This window comes from Rhinichthys klamathensis, unplaced genomic scaffold (genome assembly GCF_029890125.1).
Source record: "Rhinichthys klamathensis goyatoka isolate OS25496 unplaced genomic scaffold, OSU_Roscu_1.1 h1tg000311l_1, whole genome shotgun sequence".
NCBI classification, from domain to species: Eukaryota; Metazoa; Chordata; class Actinopteri; order Cypriniformes; family Leuciscidae; genus Rhinichthys; species Rhinichthys klamathensis.
This window is the reverse complement of record NW_026606829.1, coordinates 1,121,853-1,146,273: the sequence shown is the minus strand read 5'-3', so window position 1 is coordinate 1,146,273 and position 24,421 is coordinate 1,121,853. Positions and strand designations below refer to the sequence as shown.

At 41.8% G+C, this 24,421-nt stretch overlaps 2 protein-coding genes across 3 annotated transcripts; both read right to left on the bottom strand.

Annotated features, from left to right (window-relative positions):
* Positions 1 to 646: 646 nt before the first annotated feature.
* On the bottom strand, positions 647 to 10,457 carry LOC130104535 (cytochrome P450 2M1-like). Of its 2 annotated transcripts, none has more exons than XM_056271133.1 (9): positions 10,260 to 10,457; positions 7,613 to 7,775; positions 6,120 to 6,269; positions 5,761 to 5,921; positions 4,925 to 5,101; positions 2,476 to 2,617; positions 2,220 to 2,407; positions 2,000 to 2,141; positions 647 to 1,034 (listed from the first exon to the last, which is right to left on the bottom strand). In XM_056271133.1, the coding sequence occupies exons 1-9, from the start codon at positions 10,440 to 10,442 to the stop codon at positions 850 to 852; spliced, it is 1,491 nt and encodes a 496-aa protein (XP_056127108.1). In that variant the 5' UTR covers positions 10,443 to 10,457; the 3' UTR covers positions 647 to 849. The 2 variants fall into 2 exon arrangements, with proteins under 2 accessions (XP_056127108.1, XP_056127109.1); XM_056271134.1 differs by lacking the exon at positions 10,260 to 10,457 and adding an exon at positions 9,007 to 9,059.
* Positions 10,458 to 13,281: 2,824 nt separating this feature from the next.
* Positions 13,282 to 24,196, bottom strand: LOC130104534 (cytochrome P450 2M1-like). Its single transcript, XM_056271132.1, has 9 exons — positions 23,999 to 24,196; positions 16,445 to 16,607; positions 15,643 to 15,792; positions 15,282 to 15,442; positions 14,544 to 14,720; positions 14,262 to 14,403; positions 14,003 to 14,190; positions 13,771 to 13,912; positions 13,282 to 13,518 (listed from the first exon to the last, which is right to left on the bottom strand). Exons 1-9 carry the CDS (start codon positions 24,179 to 24,181, stop codon positions 13,334 to 13,336), a joined length of 1,491 nt encoding a protein of 496 aa, XP_056127107.1. The 5' UTR covers positions 24,182 to 24,196; the 3' UTR covers positions 13,282 to 13,333.
* Positions 24,197 to 24,421: the final 225 nt, after the last annotated feature.

Genomic DNA, 24,421 nt, shown 5'->3' with positions numbered 1-24,421 from the left:
CGCTCCGCCCCTTTCAGGCGTTCGGAACAGCTTTTTGTTTCGTTTGGTGGGCGCACCAAGGATCTCGCTGCCTCGAAACAGAGCCTGTCTAGATGGATAGTGGAAGCTATCGCATCTGCTTATAGTTGTAAGGGTCTGCAATGCCCCCTGGGCATCAGGGCGCATTGGGGGATCGCAGATCTGCTGGGGGTGGGGGATTTTCTGACGTACAGTACACTCGGCTTGTATTGTTTTGTCAAATACCATGTCACCTGCTCTGTTGGAGGGTAATTCATGTACGCTATATTGTACAACAGCAGCATGTCTTACTTGCTCACAGCAGCGTGTCGTGTATGTATTGGCAGTAGCAAGTCCCGTACTTGCTCTGCCGAAGCAGCACCAATAACCTCCTGCAGCAGCAGCGTAGCAGATCTATTCCGCCAAGACCAAACATACAACATTGTCATACCCATTGCCATGCCAATCACTCCTAAAGTTGTCATGACTAAAAATGTACAAATCTAGGGTCAGTGCTGTGTTCCCTGATCCAACAGGTTTTTGGTCTCTAATATCTTTGGTTGGTCCTACAGTGCACTCCTGTGTTTTGTTTAATCATTCTAGACCATTCCGATTGTAGATATGAATGTAAATGTTACTATAATCTGAGTTTTTGTTTAAGACGATCTGTGTTTTTATTAACAATATGTGTGCAATTCAATAGACATTTTCACTGAAAGGACAAATCATTCCACATGAAATAAGCTAAGTGTGCATGTCTTATTGTAAGAAGATAAAAAAAATAGTAATTGCAGGAAAATGCAAGTTAAATGACTAATCCTTGCATACAGACTTTGTGGACTGTTTCTTCCTCTATATCCTAGGAATGGCATAGCACTCGTATGTGCGGGGTATGCGGCTAAAACTGCAATTTGTAGGCGTTGTGTCGAGCTCCTCTGGTGGCACCATGGCTTTGAAGGTGAAGTGCTGAAGGAGGGAAGTGAAGAAGAGGAAGAGTTCTGTGCGAGCCAGAGCCTCACCGAGACACACGCGCTTGCCTGTCAAGAGAGCACACAGAAGTTGGTTTAAAAATCTTTTTAAGAATCTTTTCCCTATGTATCATCCATTTTTGTCTGCGATTTGTTCTTTAAAGGCAACTACTGAGGAATCAATTATTTAACATGGTTATTGTTTGTCCCAGAATGACTAAAACACTGATAAACATAATTATTTAGCCTGTGTTGACTTCAGTCAGAGACTATTTATATAGAGACATGCCACTTACTCAATCCTCAATACAACTATATAGGGAAAACCCGTAACGCCAAAGATGGCGGTTGTATGCACATGTCCCGCCCCTCCCGCTGGAAAGCCAATCGTCTGCCTTTAACAGTCAAGCCGGGAAACATTTAAGCCTATCGTCTGGTTCCACTGACGCATGCGCACAGTTGAGGTTTGCGACAGTGGAAAATACGTTACTGTTTGAAAAGGCGGCAGATTTGATATGCAGTGTATGTGTGCGTTGTGTAAATATCAGACATCCCAAGTGTCTACCGCATATTTATAGCGGCTCCCTGATGCCCAAAATTAGTTCAAATCTCCCGGAAACTAGAGCGACCGAGCGAGAGCTCACACATACTGTGTTTCAAACCGTGCAGCGCGCGCACGTCAGAGGGAGAGAACCCTTGCGCATGCGTAGTAAAGTATAACCTGTGGGGGAAAAGGCGTTTTAAACCTTATTTTGGGGCAAAGTTATCAAACTTTTTCAGCGATTTTTATCATATTTTACTGCTGTTTCTATACATGCAGTTTTTATGTCCCGGTGACCAGTGAAAGTGCAGTTCTGACTCTCTGCCCATTCATTTAGATAGGAGCCTGGTCTTGTTAGTCCGAAATAGCTGCCCGGAGGCGTTGCCAAGATGGCGGCCGAGTGGCATGACTTGCCTAAAATGACTTTGCTTCAGTTTTCATCTAAGAGCAACATTTTTATGGTCTAATATGCACAATGAAGATCTGAGCTCACCCATGCTGAATACAACAAATGCATCATTCTTCTTGAATCGGCCATCTCCATCCAGGAAGTTTTCTGGATCGAAACAATTTGGGTTCTTCCACAGTTTGGGGTCTATAAGCACGGAGGATAGTAGTGGAATAACCATTGTTCCCTTCAACAAATAAATAGAAAGATGTAAATAATAATAAGCACATTTAATGAATCAAGATGATGTATGAGAGAAGAATACCTTAGGAATGACATAGCCATTATATTCAGTGTCGCACATGGTCTTGTGTGGGATAGCGATGGGGGCGAGATCCATGCTGCGCTGGACATCGTGAATTACAGCATCTGTATATGGCAGCCTCTGTCTGTCTTCAATGGAGGGCCAACGGTCCTGTCCTACAACCTCATCAATTTCTTTCTGAACACGCTCTGTACAGAACAAGTGAAAGTAAAATCACACTTTATGCTTGGAGAGAGAAGCATTAGTTTGACCTCACCTTGAACATCTGGGTGCTTCATCATTAGAAGTAAAGAGTGTCTGAGGGTGGATGAAGTGGTTTCTGTGCCGGCGCTGAACAAGTTCCATAGTAAAGAAACCAAGTTGTCAAAATGATATTCTGTGTCAGGCTTGTCTTTCTCCTGCAAAAGAGAACAGGTATGAAATGTTAACACTGTTTAATTGACATCATGTCATGGTCTCACCACCAGATGGTGCAAGTAAATGTATTCAGGACCATGGCTAAATATGTATAAAGGGTTAGGTCACCCCAAAATGAAAATTTTCAAAATGAAAATCCGAGTGACTACAGTGGCTCAATCTTAAGTTTATCAAGCGAAGAGAATACTTTTTGTGCTCAAAAAACAAACAAAAATAACGACTTAATTCAACTATTCATTTCCTTCTCTGTTGGCCTCGAGATTTCACGTAGTGAAACTGCGCAAAGCTTCTAGGTTGTACGTCACACGCATCACACACATGACCAGCGTCGGCCAATAGTGAGCCTACGTGTGTCGTAGAACACAGAAGCGCGGCGCTGTTCCACTACTTGAAATCTCGAGGCCAACAGAGAAGGAAATGAATACCCTTACGAAAGGAAAATATATTTACCAAAATATTACTTGAAATATATTGTAATATTTTATTTTCCAATATATTATATATTGGAAATACATGGAATAATATATTAATGATAAATATATTATACAATATATTATATATTCATGTAATATATTGCAATATATTGCAAAATATACAAATGATTGCCGTTTTCCATATATTGCAATATATTGAGCATGAATATATAATATGTGTTTATATATCGTAAAATATATGCAATTTTATATTTATAAATATCCAAATGTATTCCGATTTATATGGCAAAATGTATTGATAATATATGTAAAGATATAGTGTCACATGTATGTTTAATATATGGTAGAATATATTTTAAATATATGTAAAATTATATGGAAATATATGTACATATATATTGTAAAATGTATGCACAATATATGTGTACATATATGTGAATATGCACATATAATGTATGTACATATATGGAGATATATACATGTAACATCTAAAATATATGAATACTTAATAAATATGCAACCTGCAATAAATGTGCAAACCTTTAAACCACTTAATATTGTGCTCAAAGTAATTATTATTCAAATATAGTAATTATAGTCTACTCTTAATAGTCTTAAGCCAATCATCAACATAACCACAGGCTCTACTCTTCAGCACAATGGTGACCCCAAAAACTCAGACATACCAGAAAACATTTTAAATTCCAAAATAATAGAACATGAAACACTAACAGATCTCCCACTATATTAATATTGAGCAAAACACATTAAATAACACTTAATTTTAACATTTGCTCTCCTTTACCATTCAGAAGCAAAGCATGCTGGGAACTAGAAATATGTTGTAACTCATTTCATGAATGTGAATATACATTAACATGTATATGGGAACATGTATGTGCAATAATGTACACAATAAAGGATAAAACTGTGAATATTACATGTAATACTATTTTTGTTTTCATTAATAAATATTTTATATGTATTAATACATAGCCATACATGATCAATGCATTTATTGCAGTATACAAACTATTATATTATCTGCCCCTAAACTTTGGAATGATCTGCCTTTCCATGTTAAGCAGGCCTCTTCTTTATCTGTTTTTAAAACCCATCTTAAAACCCATCTTTACTCTTTGGCTTTTGACACTTAGTAAGATGTCGACTCCATTTATTTGATTTTATTTGTTAGTTTGAATGTTTTTTATTGTATGGTTATTAATTGTACAAATGTTTATGTTTTCTGTACAGCACTTTGGTCAACTTTGGTTGTTGTAAAGTGCTTAACAAATAAAGTTGGTATGGTATGGTATGGTATATGTAAAAAATATAGTGACTTTTTTGGTCTTGATTGCAATATATTTGTTTTATATGTATCGATATATATACATATATATGGTCTATGCATATATTGCAATATATTGGAAAATATAAATATTAAATCCCATATATGGAAATATATTGCCTAATATATCACATGATATTTTCCAATATACTGCAATATATTTTTGTTTCGGAAGGGTAGTTGAATAAAGTTGTTATTTTTGTTTGTTTTTTGCGCACAAAAAGTACTCTCGTCGCTTGATAAACTTAAGATTGAGCCACTGTAGTCACTTGGACTATTTTAATGATGTCTTTAATAACTTTTCTGGGCCGGCAAGTTTCGATCCCTTAAGAAGCCTATGGAGGAGTGAGCCAGCTCTCAGATTTAATAAAAAATATCTTAATTTGTGTTCCGAAGATGAACGAAAGTCTTACGGGGTTGGAACAACATGAGGGTGAGTAATTACTGACAGAATTTCATGTTGGGTGAACTAACCCTTTAAATTACCATTTCTTTCAATGATTTACCTCTTTCATTTTTAACACAAAGGCCTCAATGAAGTCCTGTGGGCAAGAGGGATCCCCATTATTCATCCGAGCTTGTGCCTCACGCTTGAAGTACTCTCTGGCCTCTTCTAGGTCTTTAAACAGCTGATGGTGTTTACCGGGGAAGAGACTGATTAACTTCGGGAATACATTATAGAGCTGAGAAGAAAATAAAGAAACATCAAGTTGAGTCTCAAAATACAATAAATAATTTATGCAAACATGTTTTTTTATTTTTTTTATTACTATTTTACAGTTTAAAATTTGTTTAATTTTTATTTATTTAATGTGCACGACCCTTCACCTGTTTTGGGTCAGTAAGATTTTTCTCTTTTTTGAAATAAATGTATAATTGTATCCAGCAAGAATGCATTAAATTCATCAAAAGTGACAGTAAAGACGTTTATAAAGTTTCAAAAGATTTCCATTTCAAATAAATGCTGTTCTTTTAAACTTTATATTGATTTAAGAATCATGAAAAACAAATGTATCACGGTGTCCTCAAAAACATTAAGCAACTGTGAAAATAATAATAAATGTTTCTTGAAGAGCAAATCAGCATATCAGAATGATTTCTGAAAGATCATGTGACACTGAAGACTGGAGTAATGATGCTGAAAATTCAGTTTTGCATCACAGGAACAAATTATATTTGAAAATACATTAAAATAGAACAAAAAATATATTAAAAGAACTATTTTGATAGTTCACAATATTACTGTTTTCACTGTATTTTTTATAAAATAAATGCAGCCTTTATGAGCATAAAAGACTTCTGAACGATATCTTATATAAATATAAATCTTTAGAGTGCAAACCTGTCCAAGAGGGCTACTGAGGATTCTGAAGTAAGTATTTACTGTCTGAAGGAGAAACTTAAACTGTGGATCCTCAAATTCAAACCTATGACCAAAGACAATGCTGCAGATCACATTAGTCACGGCATTAGACAGCATGTCTGCAGGGCTGATTGCAGAGCCTTTAAGAAGAAAAGAAGAGCAAAGAGATCAGGTTTCTTCAATTAAATGTTTTGTAAAAACACCTCTGTAACATGAAATGACACATTATAGTCCTTTTTTGTTTTATTGACACTCTTTGTCAGATGTTTTTGTAGTTTATGTCTGCAGTTTGTTTCATCTGATAATCTGAATATAAGATTGTATAAAAATGATTTAACCTTCAAATTTTTTCATCATTTCCACAAGATATTCAGCCTCCTTCCTGATTCGTTCCTCGATGCTCCTGCGGCCCATTCCAAAGTTCTTCAGTGTCATGAGAGAGAATTTGCGCATCTCCTTCCATCTGTGTCCACTGGTGGACAGAACACCTGCGCATAGAGAAAATGTTTCTGGTCTACTACGTGTATATATACAGTGTTTAGCATAAGTGAACACACCCATGCTAAAGTTGACTAAAGAGAGGAATAAAAAATCATCTTCTGGAAATTGATCTTAATGCCTAGGCTTCCAAAAAAATTAGGAAAAATCCAACCTTTAAGGACACCAATTTTCTTTGTGATTGAATAATGTATCGTAAATAAATAAATGTTCTTCCTTAAAATACAGGGAGCATAAGTCAGGACACCCCTATGTTAAATTAAATCCATAGAGGCAGGCAGATTTTTCATGGATTTCATGGATACAGGATTCTATGCATCCTAATATGCATTCGTCTCGGCCTTATGTCTTCGTCTCGGCCGTCCAAGGGTCCACGGTCGCCCGACGGGTCCTCACCGCCGTGGTCGCCCAAAGGGTCCTCACCGCTGTGGACGCCCGAGGGTCTAACAGCTCTGCCCTGGACGCCCGAGGGTTCGTCTGCTCCACCCTGGCCACGTCCTGCTCCGCCCTGGCCACGCCTAGGTCCTGCTTCGCCCTGGCCGCCTGCATGTCCACCACGGCCACTTGCTCGTCCTGCTCCGCCTGGACCATCCTGGAGTCCGTCCAGTTGCACCAGGTCCACCTTCCCGTCACGGACTCCAGGATGCCCATCCCCCCCCCCCCCCCCCCTCCCCCTCCCCCTCCCCCTCCCCCTCCCCCTCCCCCCCCCCCCTCCCCCTCCCGTGTTCTGCCTTGTAGGGTGTGGGTCGCGCCTAGCGGGAGGGGGGAGTTATGTCACATTCACCTCCTTCATCTGTGTCTTCACTACACTTCCCAGCATTCCCGGTCATCACCTGCACCTCATCATCCTCATCATGATCACCGTCACCTGTGTCCCATCACCAGCATGGACTATAAAACACTCACTCTCCCTGCAGTCACTGTCTGGTCTCGAATAATCCTTGACGTCCTGACTCCCGCTACTACTCTCAAGATACTTACCAGCCTGATACTCACCTGTTCCATGAAGATTCCCGCCTGCCTTCTGATCCTTTTGCCTTCTCCTGATCAGCGTTCTTCGTCCTAGTTCACCACCAACCCGTCTGCAACAGATAAGAGACTTTATCTAACCAGATCAAGACGAACTATTCAGACTGCTATCATTTAATGCTTACCTGCTGATTTATTCACGACGTTAATAAATACTTCACTTGCACAAGACCTGTCTGTTTCCTCTCAATCTGTGACACAACCATAAAAAGCTCCAAGCAATATACTTCCACTCACGATATAGCATTAACTATCAATAACTTTAGCATGGGTGTGTAAAACATTGGGCATCAAGCAACCTCACCATATCCAAGTGTGGCCTTCATGATCAAGGGATAGTTGTCCCTGCCACTGAATTCTTCACCAAGACCAATCATAGTTTCCTTTAGGGCTTCATATCCAGAAATGATCACTACAGGAGTGTTTGCCAACCAGATGGTGACAACAGAGCCATACTTCTCACTGAGCTACGGGAAGAAAAGATATATGGTTTGGAATGGGACGTTCAATGTTAAAGGCTGTGTATTCAAATGACACTTCAAATGAGCTCTAACCTCAAATGTAGTTAACATAATTCTGCTTTACTGGGGTCAAAAACAATGTAAATTAGTGCATTGTTCTTTGATAATGATTTTGATTGTAGTGCAAGTTTGGATACAGATATCGCTGAAGTGCTACAAACAGCAATTCAGTGTTTGAAAAAGTGAAAATAATCTTACAGGGAGCTACTTTCAGCCCTCTTAAACTTCTCTAGGGGTTCAGAAATCCCTGAATAGTGACGCTCACCTAGTAACGGTGGAGCAGATGCACCTCACAAAGCCTGTAAAAAAACTACATTGTAATTTGTTTATTTAGCTGTATATAGCTAGATATGTAAGATAAACCTCTCACGCTGACTTTTCTGAACCCTATAGGGCTAGGCTGCAAGGGGGAGAGGGGAGAAGCTGTTCTTGTTCCCTCTGTTTGAATGTAGCCTACTCTCCATGTATGTATGTGTGTTTCTTGGAAAGCAGCCCAGATATGGGTACCAGGCAAATATAGGTGAAAGTTGCAATAGATTAACTTGTTTTTCTCTTTGTATATTCTCGTCATTGGACGGTAGCTACACCACCCCTGAAACATGTATAAATGCTAATGTACGAAAGTAAAGCTGAAGAGAGGTTTTGTGAACATAGATTGGCTCCATGTTCATAACTCTTCCCATTTGACAGTGTCAATGCGTGAAAAAGGAGACTGAGAATAAAGCATAGAGTTATAATATAACTATCTTTTTTATTTTACAGTACAAACAGTTTTATTATAGTACACAGAGGCAGCGATCGCGGATAGTCTGTGGCAAAGGCCACAAACAGTGTCACCAACAGCGGCATCTGCCGCGATTTCAGCCTGCCTTTACTGAGGTTCTTTGAAGAACACAAAATGGTTCTTCTTGGAATTGCTGCGAAAGCCCCTATTTTTTAAACCTTTATTTTGAAGAGTGTATCAACGATTTCAGGTGAATGTATATTTGTATTTATATTATACTTTTATTTTATTCATTACGTTTTTGTATTCTGTGCACTTAATGGTTAACTAGTTTACCTGCACAGGTGTTAGTAACACTACAGGCTACCTGCACATCTTATTGTAAGCCTTGAACACAATCATACAAGCAGCCAATTATATGATTGAATTATGTTAATGAATAGGCCTACTAACCTCTAGGTAATATTTTTAGACTTCCTTGACATTAAAGGGTTAGTTCACCCCAAAATGAAAATTCTGTCAGTAATTACTCACCCTCATGTTGTTCCAACCCCGTAAGACTTATGTTCATCTTCGGAACACAAATTAAGATATTTTTGATTAAATCTGAGAGTTGGATCACTCTAGGCTTCTAAGGGATTGAAACTTGCCGCCCCGGAAAAGTTAAAGACATCGTTAAAATAGTCCAAGTGATTACAGTGGCTCAATCTTAAGTTTATCAAGCGACGAGAATACTTTTTGTGCGCAAAAAAAAAAAAAAAAACGACTTTGTTCAACTATTAATTTCCTTCTCTGTGGGCCTCGAGATTTCACGTAGTGTAATACCGCAGTGCTTCTAGGTTGTACGTCACACGCATCACACACACATGACCAGCGTTGGCCAATAGTGAGTGTGACGTACAACACAAGCGCTGCGCTGTTAAACTACCTGAACTAACTCAGATTTTTTGTACTGTCCCTATACAAATAAACTTATAAATTTAAAGTAGATTGCTTGCTTGGAGCTTTTTACAACGGGTAGCTAGCAAGCAAATTTACCCAAATAAAATGTTTAAAAAAACTGCTAGTTTACAACAATCCGCTTGCATTCGTTTGCTGGTGATCTTTGTCAGTTTTTTTTTCCGGCAGTAGTAGATTTTAGAAAATCAGGTTAAAGAGGTTGAAAAACACCATATTCCTGTTTTAAAGGAAACACTCTTTTTTATTCCGCAGAGTCCTCACTGACTTGTCGAAGTTTGCAGAGGATTGCCGATGACTTGGCAGAAGGTCAGAACCATAACAGGAGACAAGAGAGAGCGCTCAAAAATGCAGTGTCACTAGCAAGACTTCTTAACAAGTGAGTGAACATACAGGGCTTAAATAGGCAGGGTTTATCCAGATAATACAACATGGAAGTGACAAACAATAATGAATCCAGGCAATGGGTAATGGGAATGAAAGTTCATCATGGGAAAGCAAGGGAATCGGGAGGAGAATATTATGTCAGTTTAATGATGTAATCCTTCAAAGTCTACAGTAAAGAAAAATGCCCTCAATGCTGTAGTGTGAAATATTTTAGTTAGTTTTGAATTCTGTGCACTTAACTCGTTTACCTGCATAGGTCTTGTCACAAATACAGTTCCTGTACATCCTTGTAAGTCCTGAAAACAACCATCCAAGCACAAACAGCTGCTAATTAACAGAATTATATTATTTTGAATACTGACCTTTAGGTAAAACTTGTATGGTTCCTTGACATCAAACTGAAGTAAATTTCCCAGCAGTGGATTCAGAGCGGGTCCCGGAGGCAGCCGCCCAAACTGCTTTCTTTGACTCTTCCACAGCAATAACGGAAGCAAGACAGCTATGACAACAAATAATACATTTGCCAATGTCAGTGTTGTATCCATCTTGCAACTGATGTGAGTGAAGACAAAGTGTCTGCTCTGTGACAAATGACAGGCTGTCCACTTCTGACTGTTAATCTTCACACAAACACTCACTTTAAAGTCTGGTGATGTTTTGCAGGAACACTCTGAACTCTGTGTCCACAATTGGTATTGGTATTGTGCCAATTGTGTCACACAATTGGCACAATTGGTAAAAATTGACCATGGTTTCCATGGTCAATTTTTCAAAGAGAGTGAATACAAGAACCATTACATAGATTACCCATAATAGGGTACCATGGGGTAAGATCTTGGTTTCATTAACATCTGAGCTTTATTAACATCAAAGCTTTTGACTGTACACAGGAACAAAATGTGACTACTCATCAAACATAGTTCAGAGACTGATCAGTATAGGTATTTCCAACACATTCTCGTCCTTCGGCGTCATATAGGTGACGCCATATGACATTTCGTCGAAATCTTGCGCACATGGCATCCTTTAGCGTCAATATAACACGCACTGTTATGGGTAGGTTTTGGTCTGGGGTAGGGTTACGGTTATGACGCCTTGGGATCTGCGTCTCATATTGACGCTAAAGGATGCCATGTGCATCGGATTTAGACGAGCGTCACCTGTATGACGCCTTGGGTTCTGCGTCTCATATTGACGCTAAAGGATGCCATGTGCGTAAGATTTCGACGAAATGTCCAAAGCGTCACATGTATGACGCCTTGGGATGAGAACGGGCTGGTATTTCTCAGCACTCTGTGGGCTGGTTTATCAACTACCTCGCTGATAGGACTCAAGCTACGCAAGTTGATGGCCTAACGTCAAAATATTTATCAATCTGTAAAGGGGTCCCACAGGGCTCCATTCTGGGGCCACTTTTATTCACTATTTATATTAACTGTCTGGGGGAAAATGTCCAACATGCATTTTTCCATTTTTATGCAGATGATATGGTTATTTATTGTTGTGCAGCTACAATTAGGAAGGCGTATGAATGCTTGCAAACTGCTTTCGATATGGTGCAAGCACAGCTTTATCAATTAAAGCTTTTGCTTAATGCAGAGAAGACCAAAGTAATGGTTTTTTCAAACCTGAATATTGTTACTGATCAGGGTAAAACAATTGAGGTAGTTTCATCTTATAAATATTTAGGATTTTTAATTGATGATCCCCTTTCTTTTAAGCTTCATACAGAATCTAGTAAAAAAGTTGAAATTGAAGCTAGATTTTTTCTTTAGGAACAAACCTTGTTTTACTTTTTCTGCTAGAAAAAGGCCAGTCGATGCCACATTTCTCTTTATTATTGATTATGGTGATCTGTTGTATATGAATGCACCATCGAAGTATCTTCAGATGTTAGATGGTGTGTTTCATGGAGCTTTAAGATTTATTTCTAATTGCAGATCCCTCACTCATCACTGTACACTTTACTCTACAGTGAATTTGCCTTCTCTGTCAAATCGCCGGCTTACTCACCTTTATATCTTTATATATAAGGGCATTATAGGCAGGCTACCATGTTACATATCTGAATTTCTTTCTTTTGCTCAGAGCACCTATGGTTTACGGTCCCAGAAAACTATTTCATTGAATGTACCTCAAGCCCGGACAGAGTTGTTCAAAAAGGCTTTCATGTTTTTTTGCACCTTCTACTTGGAATGATCTACAGAAAACACTTAAACTACAGTGTCTAATTTCCTTAAATGATTTTAAAGGTTATGTTAACTATAGAACATGAATCCATCCACACGTGCAAATGTTTTAATTAATGGCACTTTTATTTTAATTGAAATGTACTTGAGTTGTCTTTGCCTCTTTTGTGTTTGTTTTGCGATTGTGTTTGTTTTGTGATTGTGTGATCTAATTTGTTCTGCTATCTTGGCCAGGTCTCTCTTGAAAAAGAGATTTTATATCTCAATGAGACAAACCTTACGGCCCTACTTAGTTTAGTGGCACGCATACACTGGTAGCCTGTAGTGTAGGCACATACGTAGAACACCACAATGGTAAGTCACTAGGGACTCATAGGGCTACACTGCGAGATGCTTCATGTGCCTTATATGCACCTCATGGCAGCCCACATGTCTAACGGCTAGGTCTGCTTGGGGTAATACTGCGTAGGCAGAACTAGTCCGCCTAGACCAAGCGTATGCGCCATTTCTCATACTCAAAACTAAAGGGCCAGGCACACACACATGTTCCTATGGGTCTTTGGAGAAGTAGCAGTTCATATGTTTTGGCGGTAGATCTGCTGGGGGTGGGGGATTTTCTGACGTACAGTACACTCGGCTTGCATTGTATTGTCAAACACCATGTCACCTGCTCTGTTGGAGGGTAATTCATGTACGCTATATTGTACAACAGCAGCATGTCTTACTTGCTCACAGCAGCGTGTCGTGTATGTATTGGCAGTAGCAAGTCCCGTACTTGCTCTGCCGCAGCAGCAGCGTAGCAGATCTATTCCGCCAAGCCCAAACATACAACAGTGTCATACCCATTACCATGCCAATCACTCCTAAAGTTGTCATGACTAAAAATGTACAAATCTAGGGTCAGTGCTGTGTTCCCTGATCCAACAGGTTTTTGGTCTCTAATATCTTTGGTTGGTCCTACAGTGCACTCCTGTGTTTTGTTTAATCATTCTAGACCATTCTGATTGTAGATATGAATGTAAATGTTACTATAATCTGAGTTTTTGTTTAAGACGATCTGTGTTTTTATTAACAATATGTGTGCAATTCAATAGACATTTTCACTGAAAGGACAAATCATTCCACATGAAATAAGCTAAGTGTGCATGTCTTATTGTAAGAAGAAAAAAAAAAAAAGTAAAATTAGCAGGAAAATGCAAGTTAAATGACTAATCCTTGCATTCAGACTTTGTGGACTGTTTCTTCCTCTATATCCTAGGAATGGCATAGCACTCGTATGTACGGGGCATGCGGCCAAAACTGCTATTTGTAGGCGTTGTGTCGAGCTCTTCTGGTGGCACCATGGCTTTGAAGGTGAAGTGCTGAAGGAGGGAAGTGAAGAAGAGGAAGAGTTCTGTGCAAAACAGAGCCTCACCGAGACACACGCGCTTGCCTGTCAAGAGAGCACACAGAAGTTGGTTTAAAAATCTTTTTAAGAATCTTTTCCCTATGTATCATCCATTTTTGTCTGTGATTTGTTCTTTAAAGGCAACTACTGAGGAATCAATTATTTAACATGGTTATTGTTTGTCCCAGAATGACTAAAACACTGATAAACATAATTATTTAGCATGTGTTGACTTCAGTTTTTATCTAAGAGCAACATTTTTATGGTCTAATATGCTCAATGAAGATCTGAGCTCACCCATGCCGAATACAACAAATGCATCATTCTTCTTGAATCGGCCATCTCCATCCAGGAAGTTTTCTGGATCGAAACAATTTGGGTTCTTCCACAGTTTGGGGTCTATAAGCACGGAGGATAGTAGTGGAAAAACCATTGTTCCCTTCAAGAAAGTATTTTACAAATAAATAGAAAGATGTAAATAATAATTAACACATTTAATGAATCAAGATGATGTATGAGAGAAGAATACCTTAGGAATGACATAGCCATTGTATTCAGTGTCGCACATGGTCTTGTGTGGGACAGCGATGGGGGCGAGATCCATGCTGCGCTGAACCTCGTGAATTACAGCATCTGTATATGGCAGCCTCTGTCTGTCTTCAATGGAGGGCCAACGGTCCTGTCCTACAACCTCATCGATTTCTCTCTGAACACGCTCTGTACAGAACAAGTGAAAGTAAACTTGAAACACTTAATGCTTGGAGAGAGACGCATTAGTTTGACCTCACCTTGAACATCTGGGTGCTTCATCATTAGAAGTAAAGAGTGTCTGAGGGTGGATGAAGTGGTTTCTGTGCCGGCGCTGAACAAGTTCCATGCTGAAGAAACCAAGTTGTCAAAATGATATTCTGTGTCAGGCTTGTCTTTCTCCTGCAAAAGAGAACAGGTCTGAAAGTTAACATTGTGTTTAATTGACATCATGTCATGGTCTCACCACCAGATGGTACAAGTAAATGTATTCAGGACCATGCCTAAATATGTTTAAATTACCATTTCTTTCAATGATTTACCTCTTTCATTTTTAACACAAAGGCCTCAATGAAGTCCTGTGGGCAATAGGGATCCACATTATTCATCCGAGCTTGTGCCTCACGCTTGAAGTACTCTCTGGCCTCTTCTATGTCTTTAAACCCCTGATGGTGTTTACCGGGGAAAAGACTGACTAACTTAGGGAATACATTATAGAGCTGAGAAGAAAATAAAGAAACATCAAGGTGAGTCTCAAAATACAATAAATAATTTATGCAAACATGTTTTTTTTTTTTTGACTATTTTAGTTTAAAATTTGTTTAATTTTTATTTATTTAATGTGCACGACCCTTCACCTGTTTTGGGTCAGTAGGATTTTTCTCTTTTTTGAAATAAACGTATAATTGTATTCAGCAAGAATGCATTAAATTGATCAAAAGTGACAGTAAAGACATTTATAAAGTTATAAATGAATATGAATAATGAATATAAATTTCCATTTTAAATAAATGCTGTTCTTTTAAACTTTATATTGATTTAAGAATCATGAAAAACAAATGTATCACGGTGTCCAATGAAAATTCATTTTTGCATCACAGGAACAAATTATATTTGAAAATACATTAAAATAGAACAAAAAATATATTAAAAGAATTTTGAATTTTAATGATAATTCACAATATTACTGTTTTCACTGTATTTTTGATCAAATAAATGCTGCCTTTGTGAGCATAAAAGACTTCTGAACGATATCTTATATAAATCTTTAGAGTGCAAACCTGTCCAATAGGGCTACTGAGGAGACTGAAGTATGCATTTACTGTCTGAAGGAGAAACTTAAACTGTGGATCCTCAAATTCAAACCTATGACCAAAGACAATGCTGCAGATCACATTGGTCACGGCATTAGACAGCATGTCTGCAGGGCTGATTGCAGAGCCTTTAAGAAGAAAAGAAGAGCAAAGAGATCAGGTTTCTTCAATTAAATGTTTTGTAAAAACACCTCTGTAACATGAAATGACACATTATAGTCCTTTTTTGTTTTATTGACACACCCTTTGTCAGATGTTTTTGTAGTTTATGTCTGCAGTTTGTTTCATCTGATAATCTGAATATAAGATTGTATAAAAATTATTTAACCTTTAAATTTTTTTATCATTTCCACAAGATATTCAGCCTCCTTTCTGACTCGTTCCTCGATGCTCCTGCGGCCCATTCCAAAGTTCTTCAGTGTCATGAGAGAGAATTTGCGCATCTCCTTCCATCTGTGTCCACTGGTGGACACAACACCTGCGCATAGAGGAAATGTTTCTGGTCTACTACGTGTATAAATATACAGTGTTTAGCATAAGTGAACACACCCAGGCTAAAGTTGACTAAAAAGAGGAATAAAAATCATCTGGAAATTGATCTTAATGCCTAGGCTTCCAAAAAAATGAGGAAAAATCCAACCTTTAAGGACAACAATTTTGTGTCGTATGTATCGTAAATAAATAAATGTTCTTCCTTAAAATACAGGGGGCATAAGTCAGGACACCCCTATGTTAAATTAAATCCATAGAGGCAGGCAGATTTTTCATGGATTTCATGGATACAGGATACTATGCATCCTAATAAAGTTCACTTGGCCTTTAGAATTAAAATAGCCCCACATCATCACATACCCTTCACCATACTAGAGATTGGCACGGGGTACTTTCCATAAGATCATCTCTCAATGCAAATCAAACCAGCTATTAGGCTAACTGAAATAAAACCATGCCAATCTCTAGGTATGTTGTTGTAAACTAGCAGTTGTTTTAACGTTTTATTTGGGTGAATTTGCTAGCAACCGTTGTAAAAAGCTCCAAGCAAGCAATATACTTCCACTCACAATATAGCATATTAACTATTAATAACTTTAGCATGGGTGTGTAAAACATTGGGCATCAAGCGACCTCACCATATCCAAGTGTGACCTTCATCATCAGGGGGTAGTTGGCCCTGCCACTGAATTCTTCACCAAGACCAATCATAGTTTCCTTTAGGGCTTCATATCCAGAAATGATCACTACAGGAGTGTTTGCCAACCAGATGGTGACAACAGAGCCATACTTCTCACTGAGCTACGGGAAGAAAATATATATGGTTTGTAATGGGACATTCAATGTTAAAGGCTATGTATTCAAATGACACTTCAAATTAGCTCTAACCTCAAATGTAGTTAACAAAATTCTGCTTTACTGGGGTCAAAAACAATGTAAATTAGTGCATTGTTCTTTGATAATGATTTTGTTTGTAGTGCAAGTTTGGATACAGATATCACTGAAGTGCTACAAACAGCAATTCAGTGTGTGAAAAAGTGAAAATAATCTTACAGGGAGCTACTTTCAGCCCTCTTAAACTTCTCTAGGGGTTCAGAAATCCCTGAATAGTGACGCTCACCTAGTAACGGTGGAGCAGATGCACCTCACAAAGCCTGTAAAAAAACTACATTGTAATTTGTTTATTTAGATGTATATAGCTATGTAAGATAAACCTCTCACCCTGACTTTTCTGAACCCTAGGCTAGGCTGCAAGGGGGAGAGGGGAGAAGCTGTTCTTGTTCCCTCTGTTTGAATGTAGCCTACTCTCCATGTATGTATGTGTGTTTCTTGGAAAGCAGCCCAGATATGGGTACCAGGCAAAGATAGGAGAAAGTGGCAATAGATTAACTTGTTTTTCTCTTTGTCTCAGATTCTATATGATGTAATGTATATTCTCATAATTGTACGGTTGCTACATTCTCCCCTGAAACATTTAATAATAATAATAATAATTCATTACATTTATATAGTGCTTTTCTCGTCACTCAAAGCTCTTTACATAGAAGGGTGAATCTCCTCAGCCACCACCAATGTGCAGCATCCACCTGGATGATGCGACGGCAGCCAAATTGTGCCAGAACGCCCACCACACACCAGCTTACTGGTGGAGAGGAGACAGAGTGATGAAGCCAATTAGTATATGGCGATGATTAGGAGGCCATGATGTACAGAGGCCACTGGGCAAATTTGGCCAGGATGCCGGGGTTACACCCCTACTCTTTCGAAAGACATCCTAGGATTTTTTGTGACCACAGAGAGTCAGGACCTCGGTTTAACGTCTCATCCGAAGGACGGTGCTCTTGGACAGTATAGTGTCCCCGTCACTACACTGGGGCGCTAGGAGGACCCACACAGACCACAGGGTGAGCACCCCCGGCTGGCCTCACTATAACACCTCTTCCAGCAGCAACCTGGTTGTCCCAGAAGGTCTCCCATCCAGGTACTAACCCGGCTCAACCCTGCTTAGCTTCAGTGGGCAACCAGGCTCAACCCTGCTTAGCTTCAGTGGGCAACCAGTCTTGGGCTACAGGGTGATCTGGCTGCTGGCCTGAAATAAATGCTAACGTACAAAAGTAAATCTGAAGAGAGGTTTTGTGAACATAGATTGGCTCCATGTTCATAACTCTTCCCATATGACAGTGTCAATACGTGAAAAAGGAGACTGAGAATAAAGCTAATATAATATAACTGTCTTCTTTTGTTTTTCTCCAAAAGACATGTAGTTTTTACAGTACAAACAGTTTTATTATACACAGAGGCAGGGACCGCGCAAAGTCCGTGGCAAAGGCCACAAACTTTGTGGCCTTTGCCACGGACAAACAGTGTCACCAACAGCGGCATCTGCCGCGATTTCAGCCCGCCTTTGCTGAGGTTCTTTGAAGAACACAAAATGGTTCTTCTTGGAATCGCTGCGAAAGCCCCTATTTTTTTAAACCTTTATTTTGAAGAGTGTATCAACGATTTCAGGTGAATATATATTTGTATTTATATTATACTTTTATTTTATTCATTACGTTTTTGTATTCTGTGCACTTTATGGTTAAGCTCAAACAGCGCAAATGGGGGAAAAACGCAGACTGCGCAGTTATCGTACAGAACGTACATACTCGAGTCAGCATATGATTATCGTGTTTATATTGTTTCACGTTCATGTTGAGAAAAACAATAATATCCACATTCTCGAGTGAGAAAACGCGCTGCGCTGACACAGACGTTGCAGAGACGCGCATGTGTGTGCAAAGTGAAGTAACAGCACTTTGCGTTTTCTGATCTTAAACCTGTATCCCTCAACGAAACTTAAAGGAAGCATATATGTCTCAAAATCATTTTGCTACCAAAAGATATCGGGGTACAGCTGCTGACCTGCAGTGGTTAATGCAGTGACGGTTTCCTCAGTCGACTGGTGTTTCTTTGGTTCTCTTACGAGAGGGAACGAGTATTGCGTAAGTTTAGCTTACGCTACGGGTAAAGTTCATCTTTGCTCGAGATATTGAAGCCAAAATTATCCTTAATTTTGTATATATTGTCAACGCAGTGCAGCAGCTGCAGACCTAGAGCAGGCTGTCTAGCGTGCTCATTGGCTGCCTTGCGGCAACTGCAGCAGCCTACCAGTGAGCCTGGCGTGACGTCACGCCCAATGGTGGCGCTTCGCGCCCACTACGCGTCACAGCCCGCGCAAAGGGGTGTGGCTTAGCGTATAAAAGCGGGGCTCAGAGGCTGCTTCCCTGATTTTCATCTCTTCAGCGAAGCTCTTCATTCCGCTGGATCCGAGAGAAGCCGCCGCCGTCGAAACCAGCGACTGCCAGCAGAGGAAAGCGCCTGAGGAATCCGGTCGACTTCTTGCCCCCTTCAGCCTTCCGTGCCAGCAACGCTATCCGGCAACAAATATCCTTTTACTGCTCTTTGTCTGTTTACTGTGTCTGTGTGTGCTCGCCGCTGCGACACACACTTTTACTAAAAGAGCACGAGCGTTCTTTTAAGAATGCCTCGCACGTCCTGTGGCTCATGCCGAGCCCCGCTCAGCGCTTGAGACCGCCACGTGATTTGCGCTCTCTGCCTGGGCCAGGACCACGCAGCGCTCGCACTTTCAACGGGAGGCTGCATCCACTGCGAAGAGCTGTCCATGGCGACCCTGCGGGCTCGTCTGGAGCTCTTCAGCGCTGAAGCTGTCACTCCGCCCTCCATTTCACCGCGCAAGAAGAAGCGCCGTGTTTAGAGGATGCCGGAGCCCGACGCGGAGGACAAACACTCGCCGGACAGGCTCCCTCGAGTGTCTCTCTCGCCTTCCCCTCCCCTCCTCACCGACGCGCAGATGCCGGCTTCCCCCCGCACTGCCGTTGCTTCAGAGGACGAGGCGGACAGGGGCCCCGCGGGCGACAGCTATTCTATCCTGGCCTTGGACAGCGAGGAATGGCCTGGATCTCTCCACTCCTCCTCTGCTTCCATCCAGGAGTCCGGACGGACACGTTTGGGTGTGGATGCCGAGCTGATGGGTCTCCTGGTGAAGGCCGTCGACCGCCTCGGCCTCGAGTGGTCACCGCCCAAGGAGCCCGCGCTTAACCGCCTGGACGGCTGTTTTCTTCAGCGCCGCCATCAGCTACCGGCTTCAAGGCCTGCTCCTTTTCTCCCGGAGCTCCACGCCGAACTCTCTAAATCGTGGAGTGCACCTTTCTCCGCGAGGCTCCACTCCAGTTTCTCCGCGACGCTCTCCCACGTGGACGGCGCCGCCAAGAAGGGGTATGTTTCCATCCCCCAAGTGAAAGAAGCGGTAGCAGCGCACCTTTGCCCGCCCTCCTCTGGATGGCGCTCAAAGTCTGCGCTCCCCTCAAAAGCCTGCAGGACCACATCAGCTCTCGTCGGCCGCGCCTTCTCCGCCGCCGGACAAGCTGCTTCCGCCCCGGCACTCTTTGGCCGTTCTCCAGATCCTGCAAGCCGACCTCCTCCGCGAATGGGACGAGAAGGGCTCGGATCTAGCTGCGATCGCTGATCTAAGGAGCGTGACGGACTTTTCCCTCCACGCCACAAAGACCGCAGCCCAGGCCATCGGCAGATCCATGGCTGCGTTTACCGTCACAGATAGGCACCTCTGATTGACGCTCGCAGACATGAGGGAGTCTGAGCGCGCCACTTTCCTCAACGCTCTCCCCCAGCGGTCAACAACATCGTGGATCGCTTCTCCGAAGTACAGAAGACCTCGCAGGCCATGAATTTGTTTCTGCCACGACGCTCTAGCTCAGCCACAGGCCGCTCACGTGAAAAGCCGCCTGCTAGAAGCTCCACTCAGCGTCCCGCCAAGCCTGCCGCTTCGCAGCGTCGACAGGGCGGCCGCCCTAGATCGCGCTCGGACAGCCGCCACAGGCCGCCTCCCCCGCGGGGACCCCGGCTGAGGATTGTGTTGAAGCCCGAGCAAGCGAAGCCCTCCTAACACTAGGGGAGAAAAGACGGTTAAGTCCCGCTGCGGCTGGACCACCGTCAAAACGCCACGCCTTGTCAGTCCCCCCTCAAAGGGCTACTGCAGGAGATTATTTAGCAGCCAACGAGCCGGCTATAATGCCCACAAACGCCGTTTTTACGGCGACCCACAGAAATCCCATAAAGAGTGTATTTTCTGTTTATCCGGCTCACGCCGCTGGTGTTTTAAGTGTAGGAAATGTGCCCACGTCCCAGTGTTCACCCCTACACACAAGCACTCAAAAACATGTGTCCCTCTGGCCCACAGAGCCCACTCTCATAAAGTCTAAGATCTGGCATCCCCACCCAGAGCGCTGGTCTCTGCACGTGTGGTTGATCAACGGATACCCGTTATCCTGCCAGAAGGAGTTAGGAACACGATCACGCAATCTAGAGCCCCCTCTACGAGACGGCTATATGCGTCTAAATGGTCTGTGTTCTCCAAATGGTGCACCGACAAGAATCTGGACCCCAGAACGGGTGAGGTTTCGCAGGTGCTCAGTTTCCTTCAAGAGCTGCTGGATAAGGGCAGGTCCCCATCCACGCTCAAAGTTTACGTGGCGGCCGTCGCAGCCTTCGCTGAGTCGAAGCAAGGCCGGTCGCTAGGAAGGAACGAGCTGGTCATTCGCATCTTGAGAGGAGCCAGAAGGATGAACCCTCCGCGCCCACCTTCAGTTCCTATTTGGGATCTCTCCGTGGTCCTAGAGGCCCTAAAGATGCATCCCTTCGAACCATTAGATTCAACAAATCTAAAATACCTCTCGCTCAAAACCGTTTTTCTTTTGGCTCTGTCATCAGTTAAACGTGTGGGGGACTTACACGCGCTATCTGTTAGCGCAGCGTGCCTTGAGTTTGGCCCGAATGACTCTAAAGTCATCCTCAAACCGAGACATGGCTATGTCCCGAAGGTGATTGGCACTCCCTTCAGAGCGCAGGTTATTTCTCTGTCGGCTCTGCCAGCATCCGACAGCGTGAGCAGCGACAGCCTCCTATGCCCTGTCAGGGCACTGAGAGCTTACGTTACGCGCTCAGCCCCTTTCAGACGCTCCGAGCAGCTTTTCGTTTCATTTGGCGGGCGCACCAAAGGTCTCGCCGCCTCGAAACAGTCCCTATCCAGATGGATAGTGGACGCGATTTCTGCTGCCTATGCGTCAAAAGGTCTGCAATGCCCTCTGGGCATCAGGGCTCATTCCACAAGAGGCATGGCCTCGTCGTGGGCATGGTCCAGTGGAATTTCCATTCACGACATCTGTATGGCGGCGGGCTGGGCCTCCCCGTCTACATTTGAGAGGTTCTATAATCTGGAAGTTCCCGCCTTGCAGGCCAGACTTCTATCAGTCTAATGTGTGTATGATCTGCCCACGTCACTGGTGCGCAGGCTACCTCAACGTTAGCTCTCCTGGTTGAGCTGCACTAATATGGGTTGATATACATGTACATGCAGCCCGGCGCCGCCGCTCTGCGTTACCCATGGGTGCTTATGTTTATACAGGTGTCAGCCCGCTTGCTGGCCGCCTGAATTTCCCACTTTCACTGTTCCCCGGGTGGGGACTCATAGAGTGGATGCTGGGCGCGCACGGCGTTGACAAAGTGTTCCCGTAGCTTAAGCTAAACTTACGCAATACGAGAGAACCTCTCGTAAGAGAACGTACTCGGTTACCTAACGTAACCTCGGTTCTCTCTAGAGAGGGAACGAGTATTGCGTAACCGGCCGTGCTAAGCGCCACGAGCGATTTTCGCTTCAGATCATGAAAACCAGGGAAGCAGCCTCTGAGCCCCGCTTTTATACGCTAAGCCACACCCCCTTGTGCGGGCTGTGACGCGTAGTGGGCGCGAAGCGCCACCATTGGGCGTGATGTCACGCCAGGCTCACTGGTAGGCTGCTGCAGTTGCCGCAAGGCAGCCAATGAGCACGCTAGACAGCCTGCTCTAGGTCTGCAGCTGCTGCACTGCGTTGACAATATATACAAAATTAAGGATAATTTTGGCTTCAATATCTCGAGCAAAGATGAACTTTACCCGTAGCGTAAGCTAAACTTACGCAATACTCGTTCCCTCTCTAGAGAGAACCGAGGTTACGTTAGGTAACCGAGTACGATTTCATGTGATTTCTCATTGTGGTGGGGATATTATGATAACTCAGTTTAATTAATAATTGATTAAACGTAATTCCATATTGTAATAGGCTATCATAATTTTCATCTAAGTAATTCCAAACTTCGCGAGGCAGACAACGACATTATGTGATCAAATAGGCTACAATCCACTTGTTAAATGCTCCACCCAGTTCATTTAATTATAACTGCGAAAAAAAATTAAAGAAAAAAAGTAAAATTCGAATAGTATTTTATTTTTTTAATAATAAGTACAGATCGAAAATTTGAATATTCGTGCACATCTCTAATATAGATAGATAGATAGATAGATAGATAGATAGATAGATAGATAGATAGATAGATAGATAGATAGATAGATAGATAGATAGATAGATAGATAGATAGATAGATAGATAGATAGATCCCAAACTTGAAATGAAATGTTTGCACTTTCTGTGTTGTACCTATTGTACTTTATATGTGTTTTTCATGCCAACAATGTTAATAAAATGATCAAATGCATTCAGTGGCACTCATAATTTCTCTTATTTTCTCCGGAAAAAAATTGGCTAGTGGAAATTCTAAATGGCTGTAACTTTAGAAAGTTACCAGCCACATTGGCTGGTGATCAAAAAAGTTAATTTAGAACCCTGCTTGGCAGAAGGTCAGAACCATAACAGGAGACAAGAGAGAGCGCTCAAAAATGCAGTGTGTCACTAGCAAGACTTCGTAACAAGTGAGTGAATATACAGGGCTTAAATAGAGTTTATCCAGATAATAAAACACATGGAAGTGACAAACAATAATGAATCCAGGCAATGGGTAATGGGAATGGAAGTTCATGATGGGAAAGCAAGGGAATCGGGAGGAGAATATTATGTCAGTTTAATGATGTAATCCTTCCAAGTCTACAGTAAAGAAAAATACCCTCAATGCTGTAGTGTGAAATAATTTAGTTAGTTTTGAATTCTGTGCACTTAACTCGTTTACCTGCATAGGTCTTGTCACAAATACAGTTCCTGTACATCTTTGTAAGTCCTGAAAACAACCATCCAAGCACAAACAGCTGCTAATTAACAGAATTATATTATTTTGAATACTTACCTTTAGGTAAAACTTGTATGGTTCCTTGACATCAAACTGAAGTAAATTTCCCAGCAGTGGATTCAGAGCGGGTCCCGGAGGCAGCCGCCCAAACTGCTTTCTTTGACTCTTCCACAGCAATAACGGAAGCAAGACAGCTATGACAACATATAATACATTTGTCAATGTCAATATTATATCCATCTTGCAACTGATGTGAGTGAAGACAAAGTGTCTGCTCTGTGACAAATGACAGGCTGTCCACTTCTGACTGTTAATCTTCACACAAACACTCACTTTAAAGTCTCGTGATCTTTTGCAGGAACACTCTGTGAAAATTTTGCCATGTCCACAATTGGTACATTAACTATGGTTTCCATGGTCAATTTTTCAAAGAGAGTGAATACAAGAACTCTGTATATTACATAGAGTACCTATAATAGG